A 24,843-nucleotide genomic window follows, 5' to 3' on the forward strand; every position below is an offset into this window, starting at 1 on the left:
ACCGCATTTTTCGCTCTATAGGACGCACTTTTTCCCCTCCAAAAATGAAGGGGAAATGTGTGTGCGTCCTATGGAGCGAATGCAGGATCCTCGGCTTCGCCGCGAGGCGCCTGACCTGGAAGCCGGAGGAGGAACAGAAGGGACTCCTTCTGTTCCTTCTCCCGCTTCGCAGCGACGCACCTTTCCAGCGAAGCCGGAGGAGGAACAGAAGGGTCTCCTTCTGTTCCTTCTCCAGCTTCGCTGAAGGGCGCTGCGCCTTCTCCCTCTCTGCGCAGAGACAGAAGGCACAGCGCCCCTTCAGCGACGCGCCTGTCCTGGCTTCTGCTTTAGCCCTGCGCAGCCTCTTCGGGCAGGGGGAGCCTTCATCCCGCTGCCCTGAAGAGGCTTGGCGCGGTTATCCCAGAAGCCAGAACAGCCACACGGTATCCCAGAAGCCAGATCCCTCTTGCTGTTCTGGCTTCTGGGGTTCAGAATAAGTTTTTCTTGTTTTCCGCCTCCCAAAACTAGGTGCGCCCTATGGTCCGGTGCGCCCTATGGAGCGAAAATTACGGTAACTCGTTCCAGACAGCTGCTAGGTGGAAAGATAGTTCAGGCAAACAGGAGTATTTTATAGCTAATGGGAAAGGGCTTTGTGGTGGGAAAGTCAAGGGGTAGGAACCCTGTGGTCTATCAGATATTGGGTTTCAACTCCCATCAGATCTTTCTAGGGATGATGGAGTTGCAGAGCAGGAACATTTGAAGGGCCATAGGTTCTGCGCCTCTTCTGTAAAGAAAGTATTATACCTGCTACAGCTTCGTTCTGTAACCTCCCCATCATATCAAGTTGGACCTGCTCAGATAAGCAGAATCTCTGGCTCTTAGCCTCGGCTCACGCACATGATTCCTCCTTCCCAGGAGCTGCTTTCCATTTTGCAAAACCCTTAGAGAATTTTGTTTTAGAAAGGGAAGGGAAGGAGCCACACCTCCCAGCAATTCACCAATTCTGCCCACCTTGAAAAATATCCAGAATGTCCCAAAGTATGCCAAAGAAGTTGAAAAATATCTTCATGTATGCGACAACGGCAGCGAGAGTCTTAATAGCACAAGGATGGAAGAATGAGGAAATCCCGAGTAAAGAATTAGGGCAAGAGAAATTGATGGACTATGCAGAACTGGCAAAACAGACACATAAATTACAGGACAAGGATAACTGTGACTTTAAAGATGAATGGGAACCTTTTACAAAGTATCTAAAGATCCAACAAAGTGAACTGGACTCCTTGGCAGGCTTTGAATAAACACTCACAGACTTTTTATTGATAATAACCAGTTAGACAAATTAAGGATTTATACAATTTTGTAACATGCAGAGAGTAGCATTTATAGAGAAACCAGAGATAGGAACTGAGGGAAGTCAGGGTGGGGGGGGAGGGGGGAGGGTGAAAGGGGGGAATTAAGGGTGATATGTTTTAATATAATATGTTCTGTCTAAATTCCTAATTTTAAAAAAAAATTCTTTAAAAACAACAACCAGAATGTCCCAAAGTAGGGCTTCTGTTTTGGCTCAGGCCCAGCAATCACTGAACACACACACACACACACACACACACACACACACACACCCCGAAGCTGCACATTACAGGAGAAGGTGGCTGTTCAGCAGTCTGCCTTTCAAGGAAGCATCAGCCACCACCCAGAAGCTTCCAAGGAATCTCAGGGTTCTCCAGAGTAAACTTTGAAGGACATTGTTGTAGAACCACCTATAGAGATTAAGTGCCAGAGCTCAAGAACAGAGCAGGTGTTGTGCAGGTCCCAACAAAACAGCTGGCAAGGAAGTGTATTGCCACACACCTGACCTCCCCTTGGCTGCATCACACTGTGCTTTCTGGCAGAGATGGGAGGAAGGGTGTGGTGGCTGGAAGCTCAGTGCAAGGCAGGAGCAGCGGTGGCTCTCGCTTCACCCCTCTCCCTCCTGGTAAGCACAGCATTGCAGCTGATAGGAGGCTAGGTGCATGTTCCCAAGTTTGATCCCTGGCATCTCCAGTTAGGACTGTGAAAAGCTTTTTGTCGGAAAACCCAGAGACAGGTTTATGTAAAAGTAGGGGCTTATGCAAAGCGTTTAGTCCAGGCAATTGTATTTGCATTTATTTAAAAACCAAATAAAATTTGTTGTTGTTTTTTTTAAAAAAATAAGAATACTGATCTAGGTGAACCAATGTTTCCATAACAAGTACAAGTTTGGTGTGGTTATTAAGAGCACCGTCTATAAACCTGGAAGTTCCGGGTTCTGAGTTTGGTTTAGCCATTGGATTTTCTGGGTTCTGCTATCAATTGGCATTCACCATCTATAATATGGGGGAAACCACAGATACTGTGTTGCCTTTGGGATTGCTGAGAAAGACAATGTTTATTACTTTGGCGGGGTGCTACAAAATACTAAGGTAAATAATTGCTCTTCCTACATCACAAGGAAATGTTTCATTGGCAAACCCAGTGGCATCTTTATCTGTCATTTAAGATTATATATCTAAATCTAATAAATAGACCGAATAGCTTATTTACTTGTTTTTATCCTGTATTTTATTCTGTGAACCTCCCTGAGAACTTATGTTGAAGGGCAGTATATAAATCTAATAAATAAAATGAAATAATAAATAATTGTCTTCTGAAATAGGATGGTATTGTAGCTTTCATTCAAAATACTAAAAAAGGTATTGCAGAAATCTTAGGCTACAGCCCTATGTACACTTCCTGCCCCCTTGCAGGCAAGTAAGTCCCTCTGAACTTCAGACAGACATGCATCAAATCGCTCTATTAGGGTATTATGGTGAAATGAACATATGTGACTGGCGTATTGGAATACAAAGCCAGTATTACAGTTTCGGAATATTTATTGCAAGACAGCATTAGAGTAGAATGTTAAAAGGGGGAGGTAAATTTGATTATAATTTAAATTCTCCACTAAACAACTCAGGGAGGGGACTGTCCAGATAGCATTTACATCACCCATTTACAGAGAGCCTTACTTTTACTTCACATTTTGTAATAAAGGATGCCAGCACATAAATCAGCTATTATAAAGAGGCTTTTAACACTATGTGATATTCCCTCTGCAAAACCCCATAGATTTCTTTCCATTCACTTATGGAAAGCAGGGGATCACGATCACCCCTGAAATATAATTCTCAGTGGCAAAACAAGAGAAATAGGCATTCAGAAAATAAACCTCTTCAGCTTAAGTAAATAGAAAGGTTTGCTGAAAAGTAGTCAGAGAACAATAATATTGAAAATTTTGCATTCTGAAAAGAGACTGTTATCTGAGAAGGCTATCTTACCTCTGCATCTACGCAGCTGTGTTAAGAGCTGTGGTTAGCTCTCAAATGGATATAGCGTGTGAGTTTCCTTTCAATCAGAATTTCCTTTGCCTCGTCACCTCTTCTTTCTTTTTTTTCATCAAGTACACATTTCCAGCAACTTTTCTTGTAAAAAGGGCAGGGGAAAACAGCGTAAGAAACATGGTTACAACAGATTGCTACTGTTTGAAAAGTGTTCAGGCTTGCAACAACATTGCTTCCCCTTACACTTCCTAAATTTGCAATTGGTAATGAAGGCTGTAGACCAATATACGCTTCCTTTGCCGTGTTTTCTCTCTCCTGCCCCACTTTCCCCCTCCCTTCAGTTCATCCTCCCAGGTCACCAACTTGCATCTAGTTCTGGGCCTCTGAAGTGACACACAATGTGAGTCGGACATTTCTGACAATTGGGAAAGGCACTAAGTGAATCCTCTCTTGTCCTTTCACACTTGAGCAATAGATCCTTGCAAGTCTGCCCTGGAATGAAAAGCATATTACCCAGTTACTTTTATTTCAATGTACATTCGTACCTTGGAAGTCAAACGGAATCTGTTCCGGAAGTCCATTCGACTTCCAAAATGTTCAGAAACCAAAGCGCGGCTTCCGATTGGCTGCAGGAAGCTTCTGCAGCCAATTGGAAGCCACAAAAGCCCCATCGGACGTTCGGGTTCCTAAGAACGTTCACAAACTGAACAGTCACTTCCAAGTTTCGGGAACCAAACATCTGAATACCAAGGCATTCAGGATCCAAGGTACAACTGTGTAAGGGTGGGAAAAGTTGAAAGTATTAAGCATTCCTCTCCCTCTTGCCTTTTCATCCTTGTACAATAAATTATCAAATTACAGACAGGCTTCTGGCCTCTGAGGGAGCCTCAATACTGATAAAAAGAGTCTGTGGGCATGATCTCAACAGTACCATCATTCTGACTTTGCAAGTGAAAGAGGGAGCCTGAAAAACTGAAGACCCACAGCCTACATTTGAAGCACATGATTTCCCCCCATAGAATCATGGAACAGGAGGTTCTTAAAGGCGCTGGGCACTATAGCTCTGTGGGTAGAAACTACAGTTCTCCTCTATATACCTACCCAAGACACTCTCTGGATGCACAGCTCAATTTGCCATCAAGTCAATGAAATTGGTGGTTACAACAGAGGGTCTTCTCAGTGGTGGCACCCTGGTAATAGCTTTCCCACAGAGACTAATCTGGCACCTTCTTTACAGTACCACCTGAAGACCTTTTTATTTACACAGGCCTTTTAAATTTGTATTTTAAGCCAAACTAAAAAGTATTTATTCTGTCCCCACTAGGGAAAGTTTTATGTTGCTATTTTTACTGCGCTGTTTTAAGAAGTCTATTCTGTATTTTTAGATATTGCATGATTGTTTTGTAAGCCGTACATAAAAATGCATTGAGGGCAGGTCATACGGATTAATAATGAAAATTAGGGATGGGGGAGACATCTGATTCAGTTTCCATTTAAAGGCAAACTGAAATTCACACTTGTCCAAATTTTGAAACGCAGTTCCTTCAGCCAAGCAATGTCTACAAAAATCTATATACTGGAGAAAAAATGCTACATATTGGTGAAAATAGCACACAAAAATTCATTATTTTAGGGGAAACCCGCTTTTTAAGAATATTGCATATTAGGCAACATTGCTTACAAACATGTTTAATAGCAGAAATGTGGATAAACATGCTGATGAATTTTCACAAGGATTTCTTTTTATTAAAAAATGCAAACGGCTGCGGAAATGTGGAGAATTTAGGAATTGAAAAAAGGGAAACAGAATCCAAAATGACAGATTAGCTCAGCCTTCCTCAAACTCGGTCCTCCAGATGTTTTGAGACTACAATTCCCATCATCCCTGACCACTGGTCCTGCTAGCTAGGGATCAAGGGAGTTGTAGGCCAAAAACATCTGGAGGGCCGAGGCTGAGGAAGCCTGGATTAGCTCATCCATTATAAACAACACCTATAGGCAGCTGCCACTTCCAGAATATAAACAATGCACTACAAACAAAAGCATTTTAGCCCCTTCAATATTATTTTGCATTATTTTATTACTATTTATTAGATTTGTTTACCGCCCTATACCTGCAGGTCTCAGGGCAGTTCCCAAGATAAAAATCACAAGATAAAACCAGAAAACACATAATCAAAATAAAAACAACCCAATAACCCCCACCCACCCACCCAAATGTGGTATATGGTTGGTGCCAGTCTGGCACCGGAATATACAGATTGTTTACATCCATGGTTTATCTGTCATTGTAGTATCTAGTGAATATGAAAAGAATGAACTTCTGTCCAGTTGAAGCAGTTTAAACTACCAGATGACATGTAGTCACGATAAGCATTCCTCACCCTATGGAGGCTGTGGTTAATGCGTCAGAAACCTGCTTCCTGCACCAAGCATAAAACCACAAAGCCCAGCATTTATATGATTGTGATCAGGTAAAATGTTGTGTACTTGCCCCCTATAGACCGCTGTTGAAGCTGGAAATGGGTGCAATGTAAATACAACAATCTCTCATCAATAGGAAAGTCGAACTGTTTGCTATAGAGAGTAGGGAAACTAATTGACTTGTTTCATACCAAACAATGGATTATAATCCCATCCTTGAACCTTGCCCCAACTATTCAGACTCCTGTTCCCTGTACCAGTCTTCAATTTCTTTTCTCCAATGGCAGGGTTGCCATGTGCCCTCTTTTTCCAGGACAGGTCCTCTTTCTCACAGGTGTGTAACGTTAGAGATGTCATAGCAACCCATAGTTAAAAGTAGAAGTCATAAAATGTGTCCTCTTTTTTTGCTCTTCAAAATATGGCGACCCTACCAACGGGGCTTGCACATTCACTTGTTGTGCACCAGAGTCCTGAAACTTTTCTGTTTTGGCATTTCAACCTTGCATCTCGTTCAACTTCTTTGCTCTTGTGCTTCTTTCAGGAGTGCTGTAGTACGTATATGTACAGACAGCGAAAAATGGGCAGGTGAAAAAGGCTTGCGGCTTGAAATGGCAAAATGGAATACCTCCTAGTGCAGGGGTCTGCAACCCGCGGCTCCGGAGCCGCATGTGGCTCTTTTACACCTTTGCCGCGGCTCCGGGGCGGATACTAGTGAGGGGAGGAGGCGCATTGTGCGCCCCGACACTCCCCACTGTGGCGGGCGCTGTGCTGGCTGTGACGTCGCATGGGGGCAGTGCGTGCGTTAGTCACGCACCGTCCCGACGTCACCTTCCCACCCGCCCACCCGCTACATTGTAAGTGGCATGTATGCTGGTCACTGTTTTGAAGGGGAGTGAAGAATACACACAAAAAAAGGTAACTTGTTAATTTAACATTTATTTCTATGAGGAGGAGTAATTCTGAGGGGTCAAACAAAGAAATAATAAAAAAGTGAGAAAAAAGTTATTTTTATAATGACGAGTTTTGCGGCTCCCAGTTTTTTTTTCCTTGCAGACCCCTGTCCTAGTGAGTAAACCCAGTCAGCAGACACCTTGCTACTTGAAAATCAGACTGGACAGTTGGTACAGTACTAGATAATTGTAGAAAGTTTAGCCATTCTTTGCATACTTGATACAGCACCAAGGTATTATTGCAACCAAGAGTAATACTACTGACATTTTCTTTTCATTAATCAATAAATCTGAAGACAGGCAGCTAATCCACTGTGGTTTATTGTAGCTCCTTATCAGATTCAGCAATGCCTGCTTTTAAAAGTGAGATAACAAACCAAGGTAACATATATTATATTTCTACAAATATCTTGTTCCCACCCAGCGTGTCTTTTGAAAGTAAAAATAGCACCACAGTTGGAGTGTGTGCACACAGATGCAGACATTTATTTTTTGGGAAATATCTATAGACTGCAGTTTCATAAAAAATACAGCAAGGCAATATACAGCATACAAAATTACTATTAGATTTTTTTAAAAATAATAATTATAAACACCATTTTAAAAAAATCAATAAATACAGGTTGGTAAAAACAATTTCACATTGCAAAGGCTTGCCTGAATATTACAATTTTAGGAGATATATAAAAGAAGGCAGGAGTGTTTCCTGCTGATCCTCTCTTGGCAAGGAGTTCCACAGGACAGGGTCTGCAACACTGAAGGCAGCAAACCTATGAATGACATCTGCCCATATAAGGAGACAAAATATTCTCTATTGAGTCCTATGTTGAGTCGGCTTCCAGAGAGTGCTGCATCTACTTAAAGATCACACGGTATATTTTCTGACACATTTTGTTTTGGGGATATGAGACACAAAACTTCCCAAATATAGCCGCTCTAATTGCAAACAGTCAGCAGCCTGTAGCAACATCTTGTTCTAAAAGGACTCTGATATAAAGCTAGTAGCCTTACTAAGATGAAAACTGAGTGAAGCCCTTCAGGGGTGGCTGAATTGCTCATGCTCTGTCCTGGAATGTACATCTTACAAAATATCCGGTTCCTTCATTGAGGAGGGCTTAGCAGGCATCGCATAGCGGAGCTTCTTCCAAAACCTGGAATTTAAAGCGAGTGACTTCTCTTCTTTCCATTTCACCACGTGGCTTGGTGAAAGAAGTTTCAAAGACTTGGGCAAGAAATCAAAGTCACGTATTGGCATATATTCTATTAGTATCACTTTAATGTTCTTTTCAACCAAGGCCTTGTGAAGCCCGGTTTCAAGCTCAAACATGACTTTGTCAGAGATGTAGTTCTTACTCAGTATAATGATTAATCTTCTACTTCTGTCAAGATATGACTGGACATCATCAACAGCAGCTGCAGGCAGAAGAGGGAGCAGTTATAATGGAAACATCTGAAATAGCATTGGTCTACTAATACATTACATGAATTACAAACATGAGAGGCCTGTGGAAATGTGCTAATGCTGTCTCTTCTGCCACAAAGCAGGATGGAAAAGTTTAAAGTGAATTATTTCTAATTTTAGAAAACAGATTATGTATATATTTTGTGTGTGTGCAACAATATAACTATATAACTATGGGTCGTATCACATTTCACAGCTGGAGAACACTGAGGCACAATAATAAGTGACTAGCCCACAATTAGTCAGCGAGTTCATGACAAAGAATTCTTCAGCAAAAATTCCAGTAAACGGCAATAGTGAGTGATTCTGGGCATGTGCAGAATGCCTTTCACTCACAACCAAGCAATTTCAGCCTCCTCTTCCCCATCCCACACTTAGAATTAAGAACTTAAAGTCAGAAGTCCATTTTCAACTAAGAAGTCTATTTTCAGCATCATGACAGAGTCCTGGAGTCAAAGAAGAAAAAGGCAGTTTGCAAATACTTTAAAGGACACCAGCCATTTTCTTTTGCCCTTCATGAACTCTGCACAACTCTAATGTGATGTTCTGAGGTCTCTGAGAAACTATGAGGAAACGACTTCTACGAAGGCAGGAAGGCATGTGGGCATGTAAGCGGCAGAACTTCATACCTGGTCTGCGATATTATCAGAAGCAACTCATTCTTCCTTTAAATCAACACCACTTGTTAACCAAACGATAAAACCGTCACCTACTATGGTCACAGATTCTTGTTTGGCACAGAGGAATAAACCACCAGCACCGCTCTCCAGCAAAACAAACATCTGTGTCACCCTTAAGGGTAACAAGGCCAAGGACTCGCCCTTCTCTGGTAGGCGCCCCTCCCCCTTCCGTTACAGAAGGACAAGATATTACATTTCCCCCGATAACAAACGTTTGTAATGCCCTTTCAGCCAGCGAGGCACTGTCCCCCTCCAAGAGGAGGTCACCCATTGGCCAATATGAATTGAAGCAGCGGGTGGGAGCTTGAGCCAGCTGCCCAGGCAGCCAAGGCCAACCACCCAGTAAAAGGGCTAAGCGTCCACTTTTCCTCAATCTGAAAAGCGCCTTAGAATAATGCAGCAGAAAAAAGGCATTTCTCTCCTCCAAAATTTTAATATATCTGTCAGATCTAATGTAGCAGGGGACTCCTGTCTGTCAAAATTGATAATACTGGGTGGTCCAGCTCAGTATAATGCGGTTTCATATGCCCAACGTTCTCTCTGGACCTCAAGGACGATGGGGGAAGTAATGTAAATCAAAGCCCAATAGCAGATAGTTGAAAACATACAAGCTGATAAGGCTATTTCTTCCAGCAAGAAATAGTTTGGGTCCAGACTTCTAAAATGATTGGTTCCCTTGGCAAAACATGAGTAAAGGGGACAATATTAAGTCATCCCACACCCGTGCAGGGCAAATGGTTTTGTTCTTATTCCTTTGTATACGCAATCTGTTTGTTTCCAAACAACTCAGCATGCACAAAGATGAGTTTGGCTGCTTATGCAGCCCATAAGGTAGAAAAAATATAAATTAACTTGACGTTGGTTTGAATTGTGAAAATGCTGAAGTCTCTTGGATCCAAGTTAGAGTTCATTACAAATCTGAAAATTATGAGCAACTAGATTTGACTTATAAATAGATTAACAGATGTCTTCTAACATAACTCCTAACTGCTCAAGTACACCTTGCATGGCTAAATTCTGCTACAAAACATCCCTCATTTTGGGATGCATTTAAATTTTTCAAAAAAGAATCAGGGTTAACACCCATGAAAAGGGGTTATTGGTGCTGTCCTTTAAAGCCCTAAATAGCTTTGGCCCTGTATACCTAAAGGAGCATCTCCACCCCCATCGTTCTGCCCGGACACTGAGATCCAGCTGCAAGGGCCTTCTGGTGGTTCCCTCATTGCAAGAAGCGAAGTTACAGGGAACCAGTGGCACCCGCTCTGTGGAACGCCCTCCCATCAGATGTCAAGGAAATGAACAATTATCTGACTTAGAAGACATCTGAAGGCAGCCCTGTATCGGGAAGTTTTTAATGTTTGTTGTTTGATGTTTTAATTTGTTGGAAGCTGCCCAGAGTGGCTGGGGCAACCCAGTCAGTTGGTCGGCATGTAAATATATTATTATTATTGTTGTTGTTGTTGTCAAAAATTACTCAGTAAGATTATTATTGTTGTTGTTGTTGTTGTTGTCGTCAAAAATTACTCAGTAAGACAGTAACAACACATCCACCTACCTCCTCCAGGAGAGATATCCCGTTCAAAGATACACAGTTTGTATCCAAAATGTTTTTCTAATATTGTGGGCAATATGTTCAGTGCAAATTTTCTCTCTTCATCACATATGGGTACACAGTCTTTCAGGTAAGACACAAATGCATCATATATTTTTCCATCTGAAAAAAATGAATTCACCCATGAAGTATTTATGTGTTCTGCCTATTTTTAAAAAGACATTCCTTGTGCAATTACTGGAACTCATGTTGCACCTCCTGCATTTCTTGAAGGTAGCCACTTATCCTTCATCCCATGCAGCCTAATAAACTGAAAGGTCCTTCCCTTTGCAAACCAAGGAATGCTGCAATATAAAAGCTTAAAAAGCAAATACAACCCTGTCTGCCTCCCCAACCAAGACCTACAAAATTCATTTTTGCCCAGGCAAAACAGCTCTCCACCCACCCCACCCTAAACCAAGCATTACTATGTTTTACCTCCAATCGTTTCATCCTTCCCTGTGACATCTCTGTACAATAAAACAAGGTCGACTTTGAATATCACAGACAGAACGACCGCAAGAACAGAAACAAGGGAAAGCAAGATCACTGCGATAATTCCAGGGGTAAAGACCCGCAAGGGTAAGTCTCGATTCGTTTCTGGAAAACAAAAGGAGGCAACACACGATTGAGACAGAGCCCTCCAAATAAGTACTCTTCTCAAGAAAAACTGCAATAAGTCTATCTCAAGGGTAGCCAACATACCCCTCCTGCCACAGTGTTGCTTCACTACAGTTCCCATAATCCCCCTGGCTGAGGCTGATGGGAACTGGAGTTCAACAACATCTACTGGGCACCACATTGGGAGCCCCTGGTCTATACTGATGCTGGAACACTCTGCTATTAAGTGTTTGTCCAGTATGTTTTTAGGCAGAAAAAGTGATAACAAATGTTGTCGTGCCTCTTTTTTCTGCCCCAAGGTGTAAGCAGGATCCTATGATCCAAGCCCTGTTTAGGGAAGTTTTTTATGTTTGATCTTTTATTGTGTTTTTAATGTTCTGTTGGGAGCCGATTGGAGTAGCTGGGGAAACCCAGCTAGATGGGCAGGGTATAAATAGTATATTATTATTATTATTATTATTATTATTATTATTATTATTATTATTATTATTATTAGATGGTGATGATGATATTATCTATCCTCAATTCGTGAGCTCATGCTTCGTTTGCTCTCAAACTCTAACAAACTGAGCCCCATGAAATCCAATTGTTCTTGTTCATTTACAGTCAACATCCAAGAGGCGACCAAAGCGCCCCCCCCAAAAAAAAACAACCCCATGTTTGCTGAGATAATGTGATTGGGAGGAGGAGCATTTGAAAGAGAGAACTGGTGGGTGCTTAACACTTTCCCCCTCCCCACCAAATCTTCCTGACAAGCTGTCTCCACAACAAGACTGCAGGAGTCAAAATGTCCGGCTGGGGGGAAAGCATGTCTCTTACAATCTCAGACCAAGATCGGCAAGAAAAAGTAGCAGCCGTGTATGTATTTGCCACTACAAACGTTGACCTGTGCTGAGAGATCCGGCACTAGTCTTTTTCCTGGATTACGCCAACACCAGGATGCTAGATCCAGTTAGGGAACTATCACTAATTTCGTCAGCTAAGAGAGAGAGCCGTGGGCAGAAACATAGAATCATAGAATTGAACAGCTGGAAGGGACCACAAAGGTAATCCAGTCCAACCCACTGCAAGGCAGGGTTATTTTTGCCCAGCATGGTGCTTGAACCCACAACCCTGAGCTTAAGAGTCTCATGCTCTACTGACTGAGCTACCTTTGCCGTTGCTATTTCCCACTTCCTTTCAAATAAGGTAAACTAATTCTAAAAGAAGGGAGCACTCAGCTGAGACAGAAATACTAAGTACTGTAGTATTGCACAAATTGTTGTACTATCAACAATTTGAGCCTCCCGTCCAGAGGACTACTTCTTAGGCTTCCACACAAAAGCTCTGATTTTCCTTGCATAAGTGCTTTGCACTTCCGTTGTATCTGGTCCACAGACGGGCCCCAGTTAATATTCTTTGTGGGCGCCGGGCATTAGAAGAAAACCATACAGTACCTTTCTGAAGTGTAACTATTTGCTTTTCAGGGTAACCAGGTGCCACAAAATTGCAGGTGTATGAAAAATTGATGTCCGCCTCTTTAACGCTCTTGATCCACAACTGCTTCAAAGAATAGCTTTTCCCTTCTTCTTGACTGTTAGAAGAAAAGAAAAGAATGTGAGACGTCTTTCATCGGTCAGCTTGATGCTTGTAATCTAATTTCAGGATACAAATCTTCAACGGCAGATCACTGAAGAAAAACTTAGAATCATAGAATCGTAGTCCAACCCCCTGGAATGCAGGAATCTCAGATAAAGAATCCATAACAGAAGAAGAGCCCTTTGTGACTGTGCTACAGTAATTTGAGAAATAAACCACCCTCTCCAACTAAATAAATGTTCTCATTGCAGCTTCATTGGGTACTTCCAAACTAGAGGCTGTGCCCAATATTAGTAATGCTCAGAGTAGACAGATTGAAACAAATGGACCTGATTAACTTGGGTCCATTAATTTCAAAGGGCCCACTCTCAGTATGATTAATGTTGGCTACAACCCTAGATATTTAGTGTGGCATTTCCATGTTTCCTTCAGTCACTGTTTATGGGGGAAGTTCTGTCATGCACAGGGATGATCCTATCATAGTTCACACAATCTTTGAAAGGCACTACTTTATAAACCCGTTTTATGATCTTTCATTTAGCATGAACATGTATTTATGGATATATATATATTTTAAAAAACTATATACCCTCGTTTTGGACTGCTTACGCACTATACATTTAAAGCGAGAATCCTGGGAATTGTTAATGGTACTGGGAATTGCAGCTCTGTAAGGGAGTAAACTACAGTTCCCAGGATTCTTTGCAGGGTGAATGTTTGATTTATATGTGCTTTAAATGTATGGGGTGTTTGCCACAGTATTGCCATTTCCAGGCAAAATGTAAATACAGAATATGACATACAAAGTCCAAAGTAAAACAAAAACACCATATTTTTTTGCTCTATAAGATGCACTTTCCCCCTCCTAAAAAGTAAGGGGAAATGTGTGCGCGTCTTGTGGAGCGAATGCAGGCTCCATGGCTTCAGCGAAAGCAACGCGAAGCCTCCGGAGCGCAGCAGGAGCTCCTGCTGCGCTCCGGAGGCTTCGTGTTGCTTTCGCTGAAGCCAGGAGAGCAAGAGGGGTCGGTGCACACCGATCCCTCTTGTTCACCTGGCTTCGCTTCGCTGGAGAGGTGCTGCGCACTTTTCCCTCTCTGCGCAGCGCCCCTTCAGCGAAGCGGGAGGAGAAACGGAAGGGGCTCTGTTTCTCCTGCCGCTTCGCTGAAGGGGCTCTGTGCAGAGAGGGAGAGAATATATTTTTTCTTGTTCTCCTCCTCTAAAACTAGGTGTGTCTTATGGTCGGGCAACATCACAAGCCAGCAAATGCCAAGCTGAAGTGAGAGAGGTCTAGTGAAGTAACACCATGCAGGGATAGCTAATACGGTATCCTCAAGATGTGGTTTGACTACAACTCCCATCATTCCTTATCATTGGCCATGCTGGCCCAGGACTGATGGAGTTGTAGTCCGATAACATCAGACGGGAAACATTAGATACCGCTGCCACAATGCTATAATATTGATTTTTTTAAAATCCTTTTCAGTATTGTTGCTGTTCATTTTTTTTAAATCTTTTTGTAAACCACTTTGAGGTTTTTTTGTTTGTTTTCATAATCAAGCAGTGTATAAATTTATTGAAAGAAGAATAAGAAGAAAAAGGGAAAAGAAGTGTACCTTATCCAATCTAAAGACAGGGGGAATCTATAACCAGTTCACAGATAATGCAGACAATATGAACATTAAAGAAAGATGGAAGAGGCAGTGAGAGGAATGCAAACACAAATAGGCAGATAGTTGCAGAGAAGAGCACAAAATGGAAAGCGATAATTTTGTTGTATTGTGCACCTTCCCAATCCTCTAGACACTTGGTTGAATCCAGGCTCAGGCTAAAGGTAAAGGTAAAGGGACCCCTGACCATTAGGTCCAGTCATGACCGACTCTGGGGTTGCGCCGCTCATCTCGCTTTATTGGCCGAGGGAGCCAGCGTACAGCTTCCAGGTCATGTGGCCAGCATGACTAAGCAGCTTCTGGCGAACCAGAGCAGCGCACGGAAACGCCGTTTACCTTCCCGCCGGAGCAGTACCTATTTATCTACTTACACTTTGACGTGCTTTTGAACCGCTAGGTTGGCAGGAGCAGGGACAGAGCAACAGGAGCTCACCCTGTCGCGGGGATTCAAACTGCCGACCTTCTGATCGGCAAGTCCTAGGCTCTGTGGTTTAACCCACAGCGCCACCCGTGTCCCATAGGCTCAGGCTAGCTACACACTAACCCATTTGTAGCACCAAAAATGTAGTTTTTCGTTAATCTGGAACAATCCATGTAAACATCCTGCTTTCAATCTAAACTGATTCTAGATCCTGCCATGGACACGGCTGGCTATTAAACACCAGTTTGTGTCTGTCTTACAAAGAAGCCCTATGGTTATATTTAATTTTAGCTGGTTAGGTAAGAATGCAAGGCAGAGAGCACAGGAAATCACAACATACCAAAATGCCAAGGACTGCACTATATAAACATTGATACACAGTATTTTCCTACCAACATTACTTACTAATGGTATTCCATTTCACATGGCAAGTCGTTGTCCTCACAGCGACCTATCATGTCATCTTGATGTGACCAATAAAGCAGAAATTCTCCAACTACATTGTTAGAGTAACCTAAAAAAGCTGTGCAGTTGAGGATTTCCTTTTTACCTAAGCAGAACATGTTTCAAAATTAATAATTTAGGGGGCCTTTAATAAATACACCCAACTGTTATTAAAGCGGAAATGATTGCCTAATTTGTTTTTATTTATTTGTGAAATTTCTAGCCCACCTTCCACTATCTAGGCCCAGGGCAGGAATACAAACATTCCTAAAACTATACAACTAAAACCCCACAGGGTGGTATCTACCTAAGTCATACTCAGAGCAGTGTTTCCTCGATGACAGTGGTTTAAGTTCAACCACATTGTGCTCACAGCAGACCCATTGAAATTAGTGGACTTAAGTTTGTCATGTCCACTGAATTTAATGGGTCTACTCTAAATATAACTAACAACCCACACCTTAAAAGTAAAGAGTCCTCCGGCTGCATCAAAACAGACAATAAACAATACCAGCCGAATGGCTCCATTAAAATCCTCACCCTTTCCCAAAGGCCTGGGAGCAGTTGCTTTGCTTCCAACTCCCATTATTTTGTAGTCCTATATTAAGTTTCTAAGGGTGTTTGCTCAAGTTTTTCTCAAGATTTCAGAAGGATACTGCCTCATCAGGAAACTGCCGTGGGTTGCCATCTACCACAGAGATGGAACTGATATGCATGGTTCGGTTAAATATGCAGTTAAAATGTCTCCCATAAGTTTCTTGTGCAGATAACAGCTATGAAAACTTGCACTCTACAGGGCCAACCAAAATGATGAATGAATTGTAAATAAATAATAATGGTTTGTTTAGGTTATGGCAGTTTTGTGTTTCAAATCAACATAAGTCACTTTAAATTTATTTTGTAAAAAAATTCTACCTGTAATACATGCATGCATGCATAATCTGCAATAGGCAGTCCACATGGTTCATGAAATACGTCTACTCTGTCCCCACAGTGTATCTCAGGATGTAATGTCTTACCCAGCTACACATTTTGGGACAAATGTGGCAATGCCTGCTGTCTTCACTTGCATGCCACACAACCAGCCCACACAACCACACACACTTACACAACTAGCCTTACAAAACATTCTCTCATTTTAGAGAAAGGAAGAGGTACCTATTTCCGTTAGGATGGTATAACTTTCGGATCCAATTAGCCCAGGCTTTGTGATTTCCTCAAGACCTTGGGGATGCAAAACAGCACGTTACTTAAGCCATCCTTTCCCCTAACAGTTCAGTCTAATGTTGACATATTTGAAATTGGGTGAAATAATGTTGTTGTTATAATTGTTGTTATATGATTTGAAAGTATTATCATCATCATCATCATCATCATCATCATTATTCACATAAATCCAGGGCTGACAAAAAGTGCCTGATAGGAACCTGTCAGCTTACAGAGTGTTGATGCAACAAAGCAAATCCCCTGTGTTGCAGAACGGCAAAACTAGACCAACCAGAAGCAACACGCAGCTAATAAAGAATGAGCAATAATCAATAATAATGTAGTGTTTCACAATAACAAATAGTACATACAAATAGTACCTCAGGTTACAAACATTTCGGGTTACAAACTCCGCTAACCTGGAAATAGTACCTCGGGTTAAGAACTTTACCTCAGGATGAGAACAGAAATTGCGCACCGGTGGCAGCGAGAGGCCCCATTAGCTAAAGTGGTACCTCAGGTTAAGAACGTTTTCAGGTTAAGAACGGACCTCTGGAACAAATTAAGTTCTCAACCCGAGGTACCACTGTATGTTAAATCAAAACAGTAAGCATAACCAATCAATATAACAGAACATTGTGATTAAGGTCAGATGCCTTTAAACAGTCAATCAATGTCCTGTAAAAAAGCGTTGACAGGTGCTCCAGCAGAAAACAGAAGAACAGTTTTTCCGGATATACGCACTGTTTTGAAGATGAATCTTCATCAGTGATTAAAATGTCTACCTACAGGTACATCAAATAACATAGGATCAGCAGACACTGGTAAGTGTAAAGGCTGCTGATCCTTTGTTATTTGATGTACCTGTTGTTGTTGTTTAGTCGTTTAGTCGTGTCCGACTCTTCGTGACCCCATGGACCAGAGCACGCCAGGCACTTCTGTCTTCCACTATTTTTTGATGTACCTATGTGGCCTTAATTGCTATGCACTTGTTTAAAGGCATCTGACCTTAATCGTGATGTTCTGTTATAGTGAGTGGTTACGATTATTATTTTGATTTAATGTACTTTGAAACATCACGTACGTACTATTTGCTATTGTGAAACACTACATTATTATTGATTATTGCTCATTCTTTATTAGCCGCGTGTTGCTACAGCGTGTTGATGGCAGCTGAGTCTACAGAGAGGAGGCAGAGGGTCTCCAGAAACCAAAAGTTAGGCAGACTGTAGGCCCCTGCCATGTATTATCCACACAAAATGGCCTCCACTATAGCCGCTAGCCCCAGCTCCCTTGCTTTTTTAACACATGGGAGACCCTAAAAATCAAATACTGAGTAAACAGCAGCATTGCTAAGCACTTAAAAGATTCAGCGCACAGCCACGTGCCACAAATGGGCATAAAATTGACACCAGCTAGTATGTATAGGGGCTCCTGGGTAAGTTGAGATTTAAAGGGTTTAATGCAAAGCAAACTATCGTCCTATTTTTCGCTCCGCCTCTCACCTTCTTCCACTGTTAGTCCTATTGTTTTGGTAGCATTGTATCTCTTTCCTGCATGAACAAATGACTTCACGCATGTGAAGTTTCCAGAATCTCCCGCTGTTAGCTCATCGATAGACCAATCCTCCTTTGTTTGAGGGAGCTTCCTGCAGTCCTGTTTAAAGTGGAGATGTTCCAAAAGTTGTCTTAGAAGCAGCATAAAACTTCAAAATACAGTACATGAACAAGTACGCAAACAATGTGGTGAGCCAACCCTCCCCTTCCATTCTGCCTTCATTGTCTTGCTCTAAAGAAACCATGGGTAGGCAAACTAAGGCCTGGGGGCTGGATCCGGCCCAATCGCCTTCTAAATCTGGCCCGCGGACGGTCCGGGAATCAGCGTGTTTTTACATGAGTAGAATGTTTCCTTTTATTTAAAATGCATCTCTGGGTTATTTGTGGGGCATAGGAATTTGTTCACTCCCCCCCCCCCAAAAAAAATACTCTGGCCCCCCACAAGGTCTGAGGGACAGTGGACCGGCCCCCTGCAGAAAAAGTTTGCTGGCCCCTGAGTCTAAACTGCTTGTCATGATAAATATTTTGTCACAACCTTGTAGTTAGTCTGGAAAAGGGAGGGGAAACTCACCACAAAGTTTGTTTGCTTGTTTGTTGCAGATCCAGTAACAGTGTAAGATGTGATTAATAAACTGGATTAGAAATGGCCACAACTTTATGATTACAGATATAGGTGGATTTTTGGGTACATATCTGTTCCAGCCCTCCAGCCCCACCCCCCACCCCGACAAAAATTAATTATTATTTAATTATTTAAAAGGTAAAGGAACTCAATTTCCAGAGAAAGCTGTGTTAATAAATACCTTGTACCATGTTATCTCGGCAAAATTTGCCTTGTGGTATGTATCATTGCAATTCAGGTGATAGGTTCTTCCAAGAATTCCATGTATAGCAGATGACACGTGGTTGACATTGAAGCAACTTGTTCTACTTCTCTGGAGGACAATCAAAGACCATTTCTTTGGATTGCGTTTTCCATTGCTGAGAGGAAGGAAGAAGCGTGTGTGTGTGTGTGTGTTAAGGTGGCTTTCTTTATTTTCTTACATTTATGTCCCGCTTTCCTTCCATGAGAGAACCCATCTAGGCCAGCCCAAGGCATATTTTGACACCTGAGGCAAACCACAAAATGGCGGCCCTCCCTGGCTAGTGGAAAAGGGGTGAGTGAAGATCTTCATCAGGAACAAGGGTGGGAGGAGACCAGCAGCACCTCCTATTTGCCAAGAACCTGCTGTAGAGGTGGCAGTTGGGGAGGTCACCAAGGAGGCGGCAGATCCGGGCTCCAAGGGGCACGCCACAGGCAGCGCAAGTGGGAAATGTATTCCTTGAAGGCTGGGTCAGCTGCCCCTGCAGATCCTGCTCCATAGGTCGTCCCATCATGCCTCATGGGGTGGGTGAGCCAGCCCTAGAACCCACGACACATTAAAAGCCATTTGCACAGACCAGTTCTCTCACAAGGACAAAACCACATTCGCATATTTGCATATGTAGTGGTACATTTGTAAATGGTTTGTTGGGCACAGTTCCTGAATAAATCAGGCATTTAGGCCATTGAAAGTAGGAAACCAAAAGCAATGAACCAAAACAAACAAAATAATTCATACATTATGTGTTGGGGGGGTGGGAAATTTGTTATTTTATAGTAATAGTATAAGTAGGACGCGGGTGGTGCTGTGGGTTAAACCACAGAGCCTAGGATTTGCCAATCAGAAGGTCGGCGGTTCGAATCCCCGCAACGGGGTAAGCTCCCGTTGCTTGGTTCCTGCTCCTGTCAACCTAGCAGTTCGAAAGCACACCAAAAAGTGCAAGTAGATAAATAGGTGCTGCTCCGGTGGGAAGGTAAACGGCGTTTCCGTGAGCTGCTCTGGTTCTCCAGAAGCAGCTTAGTCATGCTGGCCACATGACCTGGAAGCTGCATGCCAGCTCCCTCGGCCAATAAAGTGAGATGAGCGCCGCAACCCCAGTCGGCCACGACTGGATCTAATGGTCAGGGGTCCCTTTACCTTATAGTAGTAGTAGTAATTTTGAGTTATTAGGTTGTTAACAGTCCTGTAATTTCAGATGAAGGGTGGTATAAAAATGCAATGATTGTGATACCTCATCATTATCACAATTCAGTGGTATCTCGGAAGTCGAACGGTATCCGTTCCAGAAATCCGTTCGACTTCCAAAATTTTCGGAAACCAAAGCACAACTTCCGATTGGCTTCCGGAAGCTCCTGTAGCCAATCGGAAGCCGTGTAAACCACGTTGGACATTCAGGTTCCAAAGAAGGTTCACAAACACTCCCTGACTTCATTTCAAGGCACAGAATCACATACTCAAGTGAGGTCTCTGTGACCTAATTTGTGACAGCCACAAGAACCAAGGTGTCAGTAAAGGGGGCAGGAAGAAAACAACAAGCAGCAGCCCAACCCAAGATCTTTGGATAACAGTTACCTAACTTGACTTTCGCTCCTGGGTCATTTTTAGATTTAAAAAAGCCATCTGAAAACTGAATTGATAGATGCCACTGAGAAAATGACATGGGACTCCAGACAGCCAAATAAAGCATTTTCTATAAGGCAAAGATGCCTCCTGTTTGAGCCCTTCAGTTGCTCAAAACAACCCAGGTCTCTGGCTCCTTAAACTCACACCTAGGACTCAGCTATACAGCTGCAAACAAAATGTTCTAAGTGTGTTTTAAGTGCAATATGCAATGTGACACCAGATGGCGATGGTGAGCCTTATGGAAAATTCAGTGTATTTTTAAGAATGCTTTATTACAAAAAGCATTTTCAGAGCAGTTTTTTAAGTGTGTAGAGATTCCACCTTAGTCTCCCTGCAACTCCCTTTGTTATTGACCCTGCATTTGGATTATGTTTGGACCTGGACTGATTCCCTAGACCGATTCAACCTCAGTATGTTCTGGTCACTGCTGCACCATCATCCCAGCTCTCATTGGCCAAGAATTTTGGAAAGGAAACTTATGCCTCTCTGGACTGGCACCCAAGCCCTTGAGAGCAACCCTAGACAATAGCATCTATTTGCTTTCAAGTCCTATCATTCACACAGGAGAGTGTTCTGTGTTGTTGCTAGGCAGCAACATCATCAGTGTGTGTATGTGGTACAAAATCAATATCGTTTGCTCTGCACATTCAGGACCAACGGGACATAGCTGGACTTTCCATAGTATGGATTTGGGTGAGGGAGCATCAGTCACAAAAGCTCAGAGCAATAAAGAAATAAGATCCAAGATCCAAAATTCATGCCACAATAAACTGATGGGTCACCATGCCATGTAAATTTGGGTTTGTGGGTTGCCGTCCCAAAATGGTTGGGAACTAACAGGAGACTATTTTGGCATTAGTAAAGGTAAAAGGGACCCCTGACCATTAGGTCCTGTCGTGGCCGACTCTGGAGTTGCGGCGCTCATCTCGCTTTACTGGCCGAGGGAGCCAGCGTACAGCTTCTGGGTCAATTGGCCAGCATGACTGAGCCGCTTCTGGCGAACCAGAGCAGCGCACGGAAACGCCGTTTACCTTCCTGCCAGAGCAGTACCTATTTATCTACTTGCACTTTGACGTGCTTTCGAATTGCTAGGTTGGCAGGAGCAGGGACCGAGCAACAGAAGCTCACCCCGTTGAAGGGATTTGAACCGCCGACCTTCTGATCGACAAGTCCTAGGCTCTGTGGTTTAACCCACAGTGCCACCTGCGTCCCAATTTTGGCATTAAGCAGTATGTAAATGAATAAATAAAATAACTGGTTGCAGAATGGCATCCAGATGGACGCTTCTTGCATTGAGCGTAGCAATAAACCAGAAATTCCCATCTAGCTTTGCTTGGAAGCAGCCATGGGCCTGTTTGGCCCCTGCTGGAGCTAACTGTGCTGCATTAGTTCTGGTACTGGATCCAACCGTTCCAGGCACTTCTTACTGCACGAGTCCTCGTGTGGTTTGTGAGTGCCAGAAGCCAGCTCTTCTATTGGAAATCATGCAGCTGCTGTCGCACGTGGTTCGCCAAAGAGGTGCCGTGATGCTGGCTACATAAGCAATCTGAAACGCTCTCAGTCCGGTACAGTGGTACCTCTGGTTACGTACTTAATTCGTTTCAGAGGTCCATTCTTAACCTAAAACTGTTCTTAACCTGAAGCACCACTTTAGCTAATGAGGCCTCCCGCTGCTGCCATGCCGCCAAAGCACGATTTCTGTTCTCATCCTGAAGCAAGGTTCTTAACCCGAGGTACTATATCTGGGTTAGCGGAGTATGTAACCTGAAGCATCTGTAACCTGAAGCCTCTGTAACCTAAGGTATCACTGTATTTTGCAGCACATGTCTCTGCCACGCTCACCTTAAGGTTCAAACGGGGTCATCCCCTTGATGATCCAGGAAACATATTGCTTCAAGGAGTTGCCCAATCCAGAATGCATAACAGGAAAAGGCCCGCTTTCGGAAGAGGGGAAGCTGCTAGTGCTTTACTAACTGCGAAGGAAGTGAAGGAACTCACTGTGAGGGCTCTCCTGACACTGTTGTCTTTCACTGACATTTGCAGTGTCGCAAGTCTCACTCCTGCTTTGAAACCACACCAAGATACAGCTAGTAGCAATGTTGCTGAACTGTCAGCACCAGTTTTAAAAAAAACTGTTCCATTCCGGCTAAAGGGTGGGGAGGCAGTGTGCTTGTGCAACAGCCGGGGACCCCTAAAGCCTTGCCCTGTTGCGGGGCTGGGAAGGGCAAGGGGATAAAAGCATTGATGCCTGCCTTTCTACATAATCGGCCTTTCCTTAGGAACTGGGTGTGGAGAGTGGGAGAGGGAATAGTAGAATCTTGGAGCTGGAAGGGACCACAAGCGTCACTGCAAGATTTGGAGGGGGGGAGGTGCCGGTCCAGAGTACCACCAAAAAAAAAGCACTGAGAAGGTTCAAACTCTGGTGTTTCCAGGTAGAGCAGGGAGAAAACCCAGCTAGAGGAAAGGCAGCTTCCTATGCAAATATGGACTGCTGTACATCTTCTTTGTGGGACGTGGGTGGCGCTGTGGGTTAAACCACAGAGCCTAGGACTTGCCGATCAGAAAGTCAGCAGTTCGAATCCCCGCGACAGGGTGAGCTCCCATTGCTCGGTCCCAGCTCCTGCCAACCTAGCAGTTCGAAAGCACATCAAAGTGCAAGTAGATAAATAGGTACCACTCCAGCAGGAAGGTAAACGGCATTTCTGTGCGCTGCTCTGGTTTGCCAGAAGCGGCTTAGTCATGCTGGCCACATGACCCGGAAGCTGTACACCGGCTCCCTCGGCCAATAAAGCGAGATGAGCACTGCAACCCCAGAGTCGGCCACGAGTGGACCGAATGGTCAGGGGTCCCTTTACCTTTTTACATCTTCTTTACGTGAAAGGAAAACCTGGCAAAACAGGCCAAGGCCTCCAAACATCTCTGTACATATGTACCTCTTGGTACATATTCCACCTACCTGGAATTACACATATAGTTTCCAGTGTCATTCAGCACAGCTGGCCAAAATTCCAAGTAAGTCCCGCTCAACTCAGTTCTGTTGTCTCCTTGAATCAAGGTCCAATCTCCTCCTCTTTCCTTATACCAGTGTACAGCATAGCCTCTATCTTGTTCCACCCCGGAACAGCAAATTGAAAAATATTCTCCTTCCGGAATGTTAATGATCGAGCGTATAGGGCAAAGCTGACCTGCAGGGTGTACACAAAGAAAGAAAGAAATGTGGCCTTTCTTAGAAAACAGGGGGCAAAAGAGCACATCTCATTCTTGGAGCTATGCTAACGCTAGCCCTGATGTGATCTAGCTTCATGAAACACAAGACTGTCGTTCCACCTCTTTGGCCTGACTATTGAGACAGGAAACGGAGTATGCTGGCACTATTCAAACAAAACAAGGCTGCAATGGCAATGCAGCTCTGTCCATGCCCGTTTTTGTTTGTAGAGGATCCACAATATCTTGCATGTTTGTGCAATGCAGCATGAAGCTTCTAAGGAAGGGGGGGGGAATGCACTAGTGTGTGGAAGATATGGTTAGCAGGGAGAGGTGAAGTGGTGTAGGTGCTTGACCAGTATTTGGAGGTTGCAATGGACTAGATGAGGACCAATAAACAGAAACTAAATTCCAACAGGACAGAAGTGCTGTGAATCAGTGGCACCCACATTCAGGAATTAGGTAGAAGGTGACCTGTTCTAGATGCACTTGCACTTCCCCTGAAAGAATAGCTTCATAGTCTGCAGGTAGGGACGCTGGTGGCCCTGTGGTCTAAACCACTGAAGAAGAAGAGTTTGGATTTGATATCCCACTTTATCACTATTCAAAGGAGTCTCAAAGCAGCTAACATTCTCCTTTCCCTTCTTCCCCCACAACAATCACTGTGACTGTGTGAGGTGAGTGGGGGTGAGAGACTTCAGAGAAGTGTGACTAGCCCAAGGTCACCCAGCAGGAGGAGCGGAGATGAGAACCCGGTTCCCCAGATTACGAGACTACCGCTCTTAACCACTACACCACACTGGCTCTCTTGGGCTTGCCAATCAGAAGGTCAGCGGTTCAAATCCCTGCGACAGGGTGAGCTTCCATTGCTCTGTCCCATCTCCTGCCAACTTAGCAGTTCGAAAGCATGCCAGTGCAAGTAGATAAATAGGTACTGCTGCGGCAGGAAGGTAAACGGCATTTCCATGCACTCTGGTTTCCGTCACGGTGTTCCGTCGTGCCAGAAGCGGTTTAGTCATGCTACCCACATGACTGTCTGTGAACAAACACCGGCTCCCTCAGCCTGAAAGCGAGATGAGCACCACAACCCCATAGTCGCCTTTGACTGGACTTTACCATCCGGGGTCCTTTTACCTAAATTCCACCTTGTCCCTGGAAGTCTATGCAGTCTCTCTTTCCAAATAAGGCTGGTTCATCACTTACAAAGGACCACTAGGGACTGTTCATCACTTACAA

The 24,843-nt window shown here is 43.5% G+C and overlaps 2 protein-coding genes and 1 long non-coding RNA gene across 8 annotated transcripts in view; 1 reads left to right on the plus strand and 2 right to left on the minus strand.

Annotated features, from left to right (window-relative positions):
- IL18RAP (interleukin 18 receptor accessory protein) overlaps nt 1-3,547 on the minus strand; it is a 22,051-nt gene extending 18,504 nt beyond the window's left edge. Inside the window, exon 1 of the mRNA XM_081198429.1 lies at nt 3,315-3,547. The gene's annotated coding sequence lies outside the window, so the exon portion shown is untranslated. The remainder of the gene's footprint in view (nt 1-3,314) is intronic.
- The window catches only part of LOC308589436, a 14,078-nt gene extending 1,218 nt beyond the window's left edge, over nt 1-12,860 (plus strand). The window contains exons 2-5 of one of the 3 annotated variants that reach the window (XR_014009234.1): nt 6,283-6,372; nt 10,932-11,006; nt 11,652-11,754; nt 12,690-12,860. This is a non-coding gene — a long non-coding RNA (uncharacterized lncRNA). Of the gene's footprint in view, nt 1-6,282; nt 6,373-10,931; nt 11,072-11,651; nt 11,755-12,689 lie in introns of those variants that run through there. The other 2 variants (XR_014009235.1, XR_014009236.1) reach the window with 2 other exon arrangements.
- The window catches only part of IL18R1 (interleukin 18 receptor 1), a 22,903-nt gene continuing 5,054 nt past the window's right edge, over nt 6,995-24,843 (minus strand). For all 4 annotated transcript variants that reach the window (XM_081198461.1, XM_081198459.1, XM_081198458.1 and 1 more), the window contains 9 exons: nt 23,360-23,588; nt 18,721-18,898; nt 17,867-18,017; nt 16,314-16,379; nt 15,117-15,261; nt 12,482-12,618; nt 10,863-11,024; nt 10,389-10,547; nt 6,995-8,104 (listed from right to left, as the gene is read on the minus strand). In XM_081198461.1, the coding sequence (XP_081054587.1) occupies nt 7,773-8,104; nt 10,389-10,547; nt 10,863-11,024; nt 12,482-12,618; nt 15,117-15,261; nt 16,314-16,379; nt 17,867-18,017; nt 18,721-18,898; nt 23,360-23,588 (1,559 nt within the window). In that variant the 3' untranslated portion in view covers nt 6,995-7,772. The remainder of the gene's footprint in view (nt 8,105-10,388; nt 10,548-10,862; nt 11,025-12,481; nt 12,619-15,116; nt 15,262-16,313; nt 16,380-17,866; nt 18,018-18,720; nt 18,899-23,359; nt 23,589-24,843) is intronic.

Source organism: Podarcis bocagei (genome assembly GCF_964188305.1).
Source record: "Podarcis bocagei genome assembly, chromosome: 6".
In the NCBI taxonomy this organism is placed as follows: Eukaryota; Metazoa; Chordata; class Lepidosauria; order Squamata; family Lacertidae; genus Podarcis; species Podarcis bocagei.